At 45.0% G+C, this 12,492-nt stretch overlaps 2 protein-coding genes across 3 annotated transcripts in view; both read right to left on the reverse strand.

The window, feature by feature from the left end:
- The window catches only part of csrnp2 (cysteine-serine-rich nuclear protein 2), a 37,646-nt gene extending 37,363 nt beyond the window's left edge, over positions 1-283 (reverse strand). Inside the window, exon 1 of the mRNA XM_061902615.1 lies at positions 143-283. The gene's annotated coding sequence lies outside the window, so the exon portion shown is untranslated. The remainder of the gene's footprint in view (positions 1-142) is intronic.
- Positions 1-12,492, reverse strand: part of tfcp2 (transcription factor CP2) — a 37,612-nt gene that overhangs the window by 2,258 nt on the left and 22,862 nt on the right. The window contains exons 7-16 of one of the 2 annotated variants that reach the window (XR_009807067.1): positions 10,492-10,644; positions 10,285-10,395; positions 8,307-8,395; positions 8,179-8,230; positions 6,045-6,138; positions 2,674-2,764; positions 2,460-2,551; positions 665-807; positions 539-590; positions 143-472 (exon numbers count right to left, since the gene is read on the reverse strand). Coding sequence is in view for 1 of the 2 variants with exons in the window: in XM_061902609.1 (XP_061758593.1) it covers positions 435-472; positions 539-590; positions 665-807; positions 2,460-2,551; positions 2,674-2,764; positions 6,045-6,138; positions 8,179-8,230; positions 8,307-8,395; positions 10,285-10,395; positions 10,492-10,644 (915 nt within the window). In the remaining variant the exon portion in view is untranslated. Of the gene's footprint in view, positions 473-538; positions 591-664; positions 808-2,459; positions 2,552-2,673; positions 2,765-6,044; positions 6,139-8,178; positions 8,231-8,306; positions 8,396-10,284; positions 10,396-10,491; positions 10,645-12,492 lie in introns of both variants that reach the window. The other variant, XM_061902609.1, reaches the window with a different exon arrangement.

Consider the following 12,492-nt stretch of genomic DNA (forward strand, 5'->3'; position numbering starts at 1 on the left):
TGGAAAAGATTTAAAAAAAAGGAAATAAACTTAAAAACACTCGTGTTGGGAAAGTACCATTTTAAAACATATTGAAAGGTAATATGGGCTCATTCAAACAATTAGCATTAGTGCAAGAGGACGCTAGATAGTGGGTGCTAACCGTGTTAATAGCTGGAGTCCACTTTTCCTTCGAGTCGCTGACGCCACTGGATGCCGGAACCTACTCCAGTCAGTCCTTGTTTTCACAGCACGAGTCCAGACGCTGCAAAACTGTCTCTGGAGACGCAAAACGAAAAGAGAGGAGAGGGCGAGGAGGGTGAAGTAAAAAGCTTCGTCACCGTGGTAACAGTCACCGCCTCCCGAGCGAGAGGGGGGGGCACCGCATGTTCCTCCCAGCGGCCCTCAAGAGACCTCCTGCGGGGTGGGGAGGGGGGACCACGTCCTTGGAGCGGTCACTTCAGGATGATGTGGTAGCCGTCGCTGGATTCGTCTGCGAGAAAGGACGCCATGTTGACATATTAAAAAAAAAAAACCCCGCGAAAAAGTGGTCCAATACCTTGCATCGTGTCCAGAAGGAAACAAACTTCATCCTGGAAGTTCTGGATCATCTGTGGAGAAGGAGGAGGAGAATAACGCCACGTGCTACTTGGCGGCTTACGGGACAGCTGGTCCGGGGGCCGACCTCGTCGCTGACCAGCACGTGGATGCCGGTGGGACCCTGCTTGAAGATCTGGGTGATCTGCCTGGGGGAGATGTTGAAGAGCTGGGCGATCTTCTCCGTCAGCTCCACCGCCGTCAGCTCCTCCAGGTAGATGGCGTGGTAGACTGAGGGCGAGATTGCGGCGGTCATGAAAACATACCTCCAAGTGTAAATGTGTGACACGTACACAACAGGAGTGTGACCGTACATCCCTACGGTCCATTATCGCCACACCTTTCCTCTTCCGTTGCACTCCTAATCATAACACGTACCGTATTTCCTTGAATTACCGCCGGGGCGCTAATCAATTTAAAACCTCTTCTCACTCCGGCGTTTACCAAAGGCATGCGGTAAAGGCAAGCATGCGCTAATTATTTTAAAACTTCTTCTCAATCCGGCGTTTACCAAAGGCATGCGGTAAATTTAGGCCTGCGCTTATAAATTTGAGTGTGATGTAAGGAATACCACCATAAAAAGCACATTTAATAAAAATAAATTAAGTCCATGCGCAGCTCCTGATCAAAAGCATCGATAACTTGTTTATAGAAGTCTTCCTTAACTTTATTCAGTTTTAAAAGTCTCTCTGTCTCGATGGAGATCTTCCTTTATTACCTCCTGCTGTCATTGAAAGTCCAGTTTAGAAAACGGTTTAATTTTAGATATGTAATCCTCCATGTTAAAAGTGCAAGGGAGAGGGAAAAATATACGATTGCTGCTCACTCTTGCTGCTTGTTGACACTTCTTCTGCAGCCGAGTAGTCGCAAAAAGGATCACTAGCGCCCTCTACCACCAGGAGGCGGGAGTCATTTAATGACTCATATTTGACACACGCAGCTACGGTATATTAATAAAACATAGCTGCTTACTGTTGTGTTTAGCATATTCAATAGCTTGGACCTTAAATCCTACTGAATCTTCTTCCCTTTATGCTATTTACATTTTTTTAAATCAGCCTCCTCCGTTTTGAAAATGATGACAGGTGTAGTGTCACTTATGATGTGACGAGTTTGACCCGGCGAAAATTCTACGCATGCGCTAATAAAAATAATATTTTGCAAAACGAGTTTGACCCGGCGTTAATCCTGAGCCGGCGGTAATGCTAAGCGTGCGCTAATCATTTTGCGAAACGAGTTTGACCCGGCAGTAATTTTAGGCAGGGGCAGACTATATACCCGGCGGCAATTCAAGGAAATACGGTATGCTGCATGTCAGTGGTTCTCAAACGTCCGAAAACATTTGGCTCTTCAAGTACCACCAACATTAAAATACAGGAGCGTAGTAGGCCTAAGGATTCATTAAAAACAAGGCAGAGGTAGGGCTGGGTGGTATATTGATATACTCGATATATCGCGGGTTTGTTTCTGTGCGATATAGAAAATGACTATATGGTGATATTGGAGTATACGTTCTCACTAGGGGTGTAACGGTACGTGCATTTGTAGTGAACCGTTCCGGTACGGGGGTTCCGGTTAAGTTCGGAGGTGTACCGAACGAGTTTCCACACGGACATATTAGGTAGCGCATCGCACGTTTCTCTACCGCTTGTCCCGTTCAAGGTCGCGGGGGTTGCTGTATTGCATTAAATCTAGATTTTGACCAACTTCTATGGTGGAAGAAGTTGAACTTTGAACTGAGCCTCCCTGTTAAACATGCAGTTCTCAAAAAGTCATCATAAAGAAAAAATAATTGTGATAAGGGAATATTCCTTTCGGATGTGTTCAATTGTGTTCCTTTCTATTTATTCCGGTACCAAAAGAATCAAAAAATGTGCACTGACTGAAGAAGGTGTTGTTGGCGGCGTCGCCGTTCTCGTGCTTGGTTTGCTGAGACTCCTGGCACACGTAGATGGTCAGCCGGGGTCGTACCACCCTGTTGATCGAGGGAGACATGTGTTAAGTAAAACGCCGGTACTTTCTGGAAGATCCCGCGTGTCTTTGCTTGAACCTTTTAGTCTCTTACAAATGTGGCTGATGCTAAACGGCACTACTCACCGTCCCTTTAGTGCATTGAAGAGCCGAATGCCGTCTGCCGGGCCGCAGATCTGAATCACATCCTCCCTGGTCAGCTTCAACAGGTCCGCTCCTGTAGAAAAACACCTCCAATTTACAAATAAAGACACTATTTTTTTGAGAGACTGCAGCAGGTATGTCTGTATTTGTAAATAAATATGTGATAATGATGCGAAAAAGAAATAAATGACAAATTGGTCAATTTATAAACGTATAATAAACGATAAATTAACACATTTACAAAATAATGTATTATAAACATGCAGAAATTATGTGTTATTAATGAATAGGTACATTTAAAAAATATGTGGTAAATTTATTTAAATGTATTTTATTTAACACTGCACCAGCGCCACTTAAGAACTTTGTCCGGTTTACATCTGATGTGAAAACTAAAAACACAATCAGCCTTTTCATATAAAGCCATAAAGGAATGGAACGACCTCACAAAAAAATTAAAAAGACTAAGAGATTACTCTTCATTCACAATTGAAGTTAAAAAGTGGCTTTGGAGCAATCAAAGCTTTGACGGTAGGTGGGCACTATGTTGACACATCAACTTAATGTGTATTATATTTATCCATCCATCCATCCATTTCCTACCGCTTATTCCCTTTCGGGGTCGCGGGGGGCGCTGGCGCCTATCTCAGCAGCATTTTGTTGTAAATTGTGAAGTGTGTCTGTTAAGATCATCGTTGTTTTTACAAATGATGACAGATGTGAACAAGAGCATGTATTGTATCTGTGTGATGATGTAAATGAGGAGTGGTTGTATTGTATATTAAGTATGTGTCCATGAAAGGGCATTTTATGACTTTTCTTAATTTAAATTACATGCTATGGTATGATTTTACTGTCATCATTTTATTGCATGCTTTTCGTATCCCTTTATTTAGGTAGCCAGGGACTGCAGATGGAAATGAGCTATTCAGCTATAAATTAGTACAGAACATATCTGTCTTAGAGCTTTATGTCTGTGTGCATTTTCCCTTCAAATAAAGACTAAATGATTAACGTAATACACAATATAATTACAAAATAATGTATCATAAACATGCTAAGAATTATGTGATGAATAAGTGCATTTAAAAAATATGTAAAACTAATAAATCCATACATCTGAAAAACAATGGATAGTATATATATATATATATATATATATATATATATATATATATATATATATATATATATAAAATAATGCATAATAATTTAATAAACATGTAAACAATTATATATAATGAATTAATAAGTATAAATAAAGTATGATCAATTAGATGGATCGTTTATTAATTTCCTAGAGAAATTCACATTCTTTTTAAAATAGATATATAATCTAACAAACATGTAAAAATAATGTTTCATAAATATGTCAAATATATTGTAACATGCACACGCACACGCACACACACACACACACACACACACACAAACGTTAACAGAGAGCTTTGCTCTACTGACTGCCATTCTTTGAATAGTTCCCAGAGGTGGAATTGTAATAATGTTATAACTGTAATGTGTGCTTATGGACCGCAAGTAATTTGATTTTGCTCAACCTGTTATGTCAGGATGTGTGGCCCCAGGGCAAAAAAAACAGCAACAAGTTGACACTAACAACTACAAATAACACAAAGGGGTGTGTGCGTGTGTACATATATATATATATATATATATATATATATATATATATATATATATATTGCAGATGATGTGGTCCTGATGGCTTCATCTGACCGGGATCTTCAGCTCTCACTGGATCGGTTCGCAGCCGAGTGTGAAGCGACCGGAATGAGAATCAGCACCTCCAAGTCCAAGTCCATGGTTCTCGCCTGGAAAAGGGTGGAATGCCAACTCCGGGTTGGGGAGTAGACCCTGCCCCAAGTGGAGGAGTTCAAGTACCTAGGAGTCTTGTTCACGAGTGGGGGAAGAGTGGATCGTCATCAGGCGGATCGGTGCGGCGTCTTCAGTAATGCGGACGTTGTATCGATCCGTTGTGGTGAAGAAGGAGCTGAGCCGGAAGGCAAAGCTCTCAATTTACCGGTCGATCTACGTTCCCATCCTCACCTATGGTCATGAGCTTTGGGTCATGACCGAAAGGATAAGATCACGGGTACAAGCGGCCCAAATGAGTTTCCTCCGCCGTGTGGCGGGGCTCTCCCTTAGAGATAGGGTGAGAAGCTCTGCCATCCGGGAGGAACTCAAAGTAAAGCCGCTGCTCCTTCACATCGAGAGGAGCCAGATGAGGTGGTTCGGGCATCTGGTCAGGATGCCACCCGAACGCCTCCCTAGGGAGGTGTTTAGGGCGCGTCCAACCGGTAGGAGGCCACGGGGAAAACCCAGGACACGTTGGGAAGACTATGTCTCCCGGCTGGCCTGGGAACGCCTCGGGATCCCCCGGGAAGAGCTAGACGAAGTGGCTGGAGATGGGGAAGTCTGGGCTTCCCTGCTTAGGCTGCTGCCCCCGCGACCCGACCTCGGATAAGCGGAAGAAGATGGATGGATGGATGGATATACACACATATATATATATATATACACATGCACCTGGGGATAGGTTGATGGGCAACACTAACTGGTCCCTAGTGTGTGAATGTGAGTGTGAATGTTGTCCGTCTATCTGTGTTGGCCCTGCGATGAGGTGGCGACTTGTCCAGGGTGTACACCGCCTTTCGCCGATTGTAGCTGAGATAGGCGCCAGCGCCCCCACGACCCATAAGTGGGAATAAGCGTGAGAAAATGTATATATATATATATATATATATATATATATCCATCCATCCATCCATCCATCTTCTTCCGCTTATCTGAGGTCGGGTCGCGGGGGCAGCAGCCTAAGCAGGGAAACCCAGACTTCCCTCTCCCCAGCCACTTCGTCTAGCTCTTCCCGGGGGATCCCGAGGCGTTCCCAGGCCAGCCGGGAGACATAGTCTTCCCAACGTGTCCTGGGTTTTCCCCGTGGCCTCCTACCGGTTGGACGCGCCCTAAACACCTCCCTAGGGAGGCGTTCGGGTGGCATCCTGACCAGATGCCCGAACCACCTCATCTCCTGATGATTGAGGGAACCCCTCATGAAACAGTTCTGTAGAGATTAAGTAGTCTTGTGATTTTTCCCACACCTACATATTGCGCTCTACCACGGTATCGAGCACTATTCTCTGGAGAATCCAATCAAGATATATATATATATATATGTGTATATACACACATACATACATACGGTATAGCGGTACTAGCATAGTATTGCGGTACTTGTGAATCAAAAAGGGTGCTATTTAACACCTGCATATAGGTTGCGGTCCTGTTGGAAACGCTCTTAAAATGAAACAAGAACGGACAAAAAGAAGAAAATCTACCTGAAAAGTTAGTGAAGAGACGACAGAAGGGCGAGAAGCGGTTTCGGAGAAGCCACTGTTGTGCGTCTTGTGGCGTCGTCGCGGGCAACAAATTCTGGGGATGAAAGCAGCAGGGAAAAAAAAACATATTAAAAGACAAATACAGGCAGGAAGTACATCATCGCAGGTGTTAGGAATGTTGACGGAGAGCTTTGCTCAACTGACTTCCATTCTGTAAATGGTCCCCTACAGCAGTGTTTTTCAACCTTTTTTGAGCCAAGGCACATGTTTTGCATTGACAAAATGCGGAGGCACATCACCAACAGAAATCATTAAAAAACGAAACTCAGTTGACAGTAAAAAGTCGTTGTCGCAATTGTTGGATATGACTTTAAAGCATAAACAAGCATGCATCAATATAGCTCTTGTCTCAAAGTAGGTGTACTGTCACCACCTGTCACATCACACCCTGACTTATTTGGACTATTTTGCTGTTTTCCTGTGTGTAGTTTTACTTCTTGTCTTTCGCTCCTATTTTGGTGCTTTTTTCTCTTTTTTTGGTATTTTCCTGTAGTCGTTTCAGATCTTACTTCGAGCGATATTTCCCACATCTACTTTATCCTTCTTCGTGGGGACATTGTCGATTGTCATGTCATGTTCGGATGTACATCGCCGTCTTTGCTCCACAGTAAGTCTTTGCTGTCGTCCAGCATTCTGTCTTTGTTTACTTTGTAGCCAGTTCAGTTTTTAGTTTCGTTCTGCTTAACCTTCTCCAAGCTTCAATGCCTTTTCTTAGGGACACTCACCTTTTGTTTATTTTTGGTTTAAGCATTAGACACCCTTTTACCTGCACGCTGCCTCGCGCTGTTTCCGGCATCTACAAAACAATTAGCTACCTGCTGCCACCTACTGATATGGAAGAGTATTACACGGTTACTCTGCCGAGCTTTAGACACCACCGACACTCAACAACAACACATCATTTGCAGACTATAATTACTGGTTTGCAAAAATATTTTTTGTTTTAAAGCATTTATCGGCCGATAATATCGACAGTCCGATATTATCGGCCGATAAATGGTTTAAAATGTAATATCGGAAATTATCGGTATCGGTTTCACAAAGTAAAATATATGAATTTTTAAAACGCCGCTGTACGGAGTGGTACACGGACAGAGGGAGAAGTACAGAGCGCCAATAAACCTTAAAGGCACTGCCTTTGCGTGCCGGCCCAATCACATAATATGTACGGCTTTTCACACACAAAAGTGAATGCAAGTCATACTTGGTCAACAGCCATACAGGTCACACCGAGGGTGGCCGTATAAGCAACTTTAACACTGTTACAAATATGCGCCACACTGTGAACCCACACCAAACAAGAATGACAAACACATTTCGGGAGAACATCCGCACCGTAACACAACATAAACACAACAGAACAAATACCCAGAACCCCTTGCAGCACTAACTCTTCCGGGACGCTACAATATACAACCCCCTTACCACTTCAACCTCCTCATGCTCGCTGCGGGAGAGCATGTCCCAAATTCCAAGCTGCTGTTTTGAGGCATGTTAAAAAAAATAATGCACTTTGTGACTTGAGTTGATTTATTTTGTAAAAACCTAGTTACGTTGTTTAATGCATCACAACAAAATTAGGCATAATGTTGTGTTAATTCCACGACTCTATATATCGGTATCGGTTGATACCGGAATCGGTAACTAAGAGTTGGACAATATCGGAATATATGCAAAAAAGCCATTCGCGGACATTTCTATACACAATCATAACAAAAAATATGCCTAAATAAAGTTTTGTGGAAGCAAAAAGGCTAACTTGGCATGATGTTAAAAATTGAGCATGTAGGTTATGTTAGCATTTAGGTCACCTAGCTATGCTAGCGTGTTCCACTCCTTAACATATGACATCTATTACATTGGACAAGTGCACAGTTAGTGTGTATGTCAAAAGTGGATCAAGTACACTATAGTGCTTTTTGGAAGACAAACTCAGCTCATTAGCATTAAAGCTACACACACACACAAAATGGTGTTTCTACTCAAACTCCATTCTAGCATCCATACACTAATCGTGGGGCTTCTGATACTGCAACCGGTTAACAATGATGGTGCAGACGGGGGTTGTACTTACGTCCGCTACCTGAACGACAGGCTCAGGCGCTTGGTGGTTTGGTGAAGTGTTTCTAAACAGGACCAGAAGACACGCAGGTGTTACTGGCGAGCAGGAAGAGGGAAGGGACATTTTGTTGTTTTTTTCACCCTTCTGCGACGGGGAAGCTGCTGGGTGTGCTGTTGAAGGCGGGTGACGGGGAGTTGTTGACGTAGGTAACCTCAGGCCAGGGAGAACACTGGAAGGAAAATGAAGACGTTTCATGTTGGGGCTCTAAAGTGCGGCCCCTTGCTCGTGTTTTATTTGATTAATTTTAAAGTCCTAAGAAGGACAGCTCCAGACTGGAGAAACTGATCAGGCGGGCCGGTTCTACGATGGGAATAAAAGTGGTGGCAGAGACGGTGGCAGAGAAAAGGACTGTGAAAAAACTAGTGAGCATCCTGGATGATGCCAGTCACCCTCTGCATAGCCAGAGGAGCCTGTTGAGTGCTAGACTGCTTCATCCCAAGTGCAGGACTAAAAAGACTCAAAAACTCCTTTGTCCCACATGCCATTAGACTGTACAACTCCTCTCTGGGGAGGGGGCGGGGGGTACTAGGATGACAGGGGATGCAAAACAATAACAGTGCAATACTTTTTCATAACATGGTCACGACTGCCTAGTTTCTCTTGTTGTATTCTTATTTTACGGTTATATTTTTATTCTCAATGCTGCTTTTTATTATTCTTATTGTAGTATTTTCATTTTTTGTTTCCATTTATACCCCCATTATTTACTTTTTAAATTGATCTCAACTCTGTACACTGCTGCTGGAAGTTTAATTTTCCTGAAGGAATCAATCAAGTTGTGGAAAGGTGTGGCCGGCAGTCCGACAGCGAGGCAGGGCACACCGTAGCCCGGCCCAAGATGGCGGCGAGGAGGCGTAGCCAGCAGTCCTACAGCGAGGAGGCTTGGCCGGCAGTCCTACAGCGAGGCAGGGCACGCCGGAGCACTGCCCAAGAAGGCGGCGAGGAAGCGTGGCCGGCAGTCCGACAGCGAGGCAGGGCACGCTGGAGCCCGGCCCAAGATGGCGGCGAGGGGGCGTGGCCGGCAGTCTGACAGCGAGGCAGGGCACGTCGGAGGCTGGCCCAAGATGGCGGCGAGGGGGCGTAGACCGCGAGCAAGCAGCGAGGCGGGGCGCGCCGTAATCAACCCCTCAAATATCATCAGGTGCGTGGGTCGCCCAGCTGGGCACAATTTAAATCTCCCCTCGTTCAGCATCGGCTTCCTTCTGGCTCCTTCTCTCTCCGTCTCTCCCCCCGGTGTTTACGGCCGCTGCACTTTTATACAGTGCGAGAGGAGATTTAAATTTTGCCCAGCTGGGCGACCCACGCATCTGTTAGTAAAGTGAATTATATTTATATAGCGATTTTTCTCTAGTGACTCAAAGCGCTTAACATAGTGAAACCCAATATGTAATTTTTACATTCAAACCAGTGTGGGTGGCACTGGGAGCAAGTGGGTAAAGTGTCTTGCCCAAGGAGACAACGGCAGTGACTAGGATGGCGGAAGCGGGGATCGAACCTGGAACCCTCAAGTTGCTGGCACGGCCACTCTACCAACCAAGCTATACCGCTAATATGTGTGGGGTTGATTCCGGCGCGCCACGCCTCGCTGCTTGCTCGCAGTCCACGCCTCCTCGCCGCCATCTTGCCCTGCCTCGTTGTCGGACTGCCGGCCACGCCTCCTCGTCGCCATCTTGGGCCGGGCTTCGGTGTGTGCTGCCTCGCTGTCTGACTGCCGGCCACGCCTCCTCGCCGCCATCTTGGGCCGGGCTACTGTGTGCCCTGCCTCGCTGTCGGACTGCCGGCTCCGCCTCTCCACAAAATCACTATTTATAAAAAATGAAAACGGGTCCCACAGACCCGAACAGCGTGACAGTGGAGCCGCAAAATTGAAAGCATGAAGCGGTGAGGACGAGTGTAAAAGCAATGCATCATAACAGAAGAAATGGAATGAAGCTTGGATGTTGAATGGGAGCAAGAGCCAGGCGAAAGAGAGTTCAATATTATTGGCAACTTCTATTTAATGAGAAAGCTGCGCTCCAAATAAAGTTCTGATCAACTGAAGATGAATAATACACCAACCTCAGTTAGGATGGTAGTTTCATACGAGGGCTGGTACTTCTCCTTCTCCTGTGGCGCTCTCTTCTCCATCTTCTCCCGGTCAGTCTTCTGCTTACGGTCGGCACCTTTAGGCTGAAAGGGACCGCGTCAGGGGTCACTCGACAGCACGGACACATACGCCACAACAACAACAAGGTGGAGGTCCCGGGCTCCGCTCGTTCTGCTCACCTTGAAAACTTTGACCTGGCAGGAGGCGGAGTGGAGGTGCTCGGCGTACTCGCCGCCCTCGTTCTCTTTGAACGTGTCGATCTGGATTCGGAAAGGGACGCCTTTCTCGCCGCCGTGCTTGCGCATAGTAAACTCTGTGCTGATGCAGTGGACCTGGGAGCGAGCAAAAGCAGAAACCTGAATACCAGCTTAAAAGTTTGGACACACCTTCTCATTCAATGCGTTCTTTATTTTCCCTCAATCAATATTTATGTGGAGAGACGTGGCCGGCAGTACGACAGCGAGGCAGGACACGCTGGAGCCCGGCCCAAGATGGCGGCGAGGAGACGTGGACGGCGAGCGAGCGGCGAGGCGGGGCGAGGCGGGAGCGACGCCGCAATCAAGATCAGGTGTGTGGATCGCGCACCTGAGGACAATTGAGTAATCCTCTCGCACTGTATAAAAGGGCGACAGCAGTGAACGACAGGGAGAGGCGGAGAGACGAGAAGGAGCCAGAGGGAAGCGGACGCTGAGAGAGACAGACTGAGAGCGCGAGAGAGGCGGCGACGCCCGAAGCAGGAAGGCAAGCGGCTGACGGAGCAGCTGAAAAGCAGTATTTATTGAAAAATAAAGAAGTCTAAACGTGCCGCCGCTATGTCCTTCCTTGACAGTCCTTGGAACCCGCACGACGGCTTGAGATGCCTGTCACAAGCGTCTCAAAGGGCTGTCACAATCACAAGTGTCTCAAAGGGCTGCAAGAGCCACAACGACATCCTCGGTTTAGATCCCACATCAGGGCAAGTAAAAACTCAACCCAGTGATATGACAATGACAAACCTTGGAGTTGACATGACTATTTAAATTGCGGATTGTCACTGAAGGCATCGCATCTATGAATGAACACATGTGGAGTTATGCACCGTATTTTTCGGACTATAAGTCGCAGTTTTTTTCATAGTTTGGTGCGACTTATACTCAGAAGCGACTTATGTGTGAAATTATTAACACATTACCGTAAAATATCAAATAATATTATTTAGCTCATTCATGTAAGAGACTAGACGTATAAGATTTCATGGGATTTATGGATTAAGAGTGACAGATTGTTTGGTAAAGGTATAGCATGTTCTATATGTTATAGTTATTTGAATGACTCTTACCATAATATGTTAGGTTAACATAGCAGGCACCTTCTCAGTTGGTTATTTATGCCTCATATAACGTACACTTATTCAGCCTGTTGTTCACTATTCTTTATTTATTTTAAATTTCCTTTCAAATGATTATTCTTGGTGTTGGGTTTCATCAAATAAATTTCCCCCAAAAATGCGAATTATACTCCAGTGCGACGTATATATGTTTTTTTTTTTTCTTTATTATGCATTTTCGGCAGGTGCGACTTATCCCGGTACTCCAGAGCGACTTATACTCCAAAAAATATGGTACTTAACAAAAAAAAGGTGAAATAACTGAAAACATATTTTATATTCTATTTTTTTTTTTTTTCAAAATAGCCACCCTTTGCTCTGATTACTGCTTTGCACAATCTCAGAATTCTCTCCATGAGCTTCAAGCACACCTGTGAAGTGAAAACCATTTCAGGTGACTACCTCTTGAAGGTCATGGAGAGAATGCCAAGGGGGTGCAAAGCAAAGGGTGGCTATTTTGAAGAAACTAGAATATAAAACATGTTTTCAGTTATTTCACCTTCTTCCACAGGTGTTCATTCATAGTTGGGATGCCTTCAGTGACAATCTACACTGTAAAAAGTCATGAAAACAAAGAAAACACATTGAATGAGAAGGTGTGCCCAAACCTTTGGCCTGTACTTGCAATTATTTTGTCTGCTGACTGCGTTACAGGTCCTGCCGATAGTCCTTTTAAGTCTCTGACGTGTTGGATGAACGAGTCGAAAAACTTCCAAAGTGTGCTTTTCCGTTCTCCAAAGTGGGAAAGTCCTGCTTTGCTGTCGTCGTGTGTCACCAAGCAAATGTTTTGTATTCTATTTTTGTCTGAATAGCC

The sequence above is a fragment of the Nerophis ophidion genome, linkage group LG06, assembly GCF_033978795.1.
Source record: "Nerophis ophidion isolate RoL-2023_Sa linkage group LG06, RoL_Noph_v1.0, whole genome shotgun sequence".
Lineage (NCBI taxonomy): Eukaryota > Metazoa > Chordata > Actinopteri > Syngnathiformes > Syngnathidae > Nerophis > Nerophis ophidion.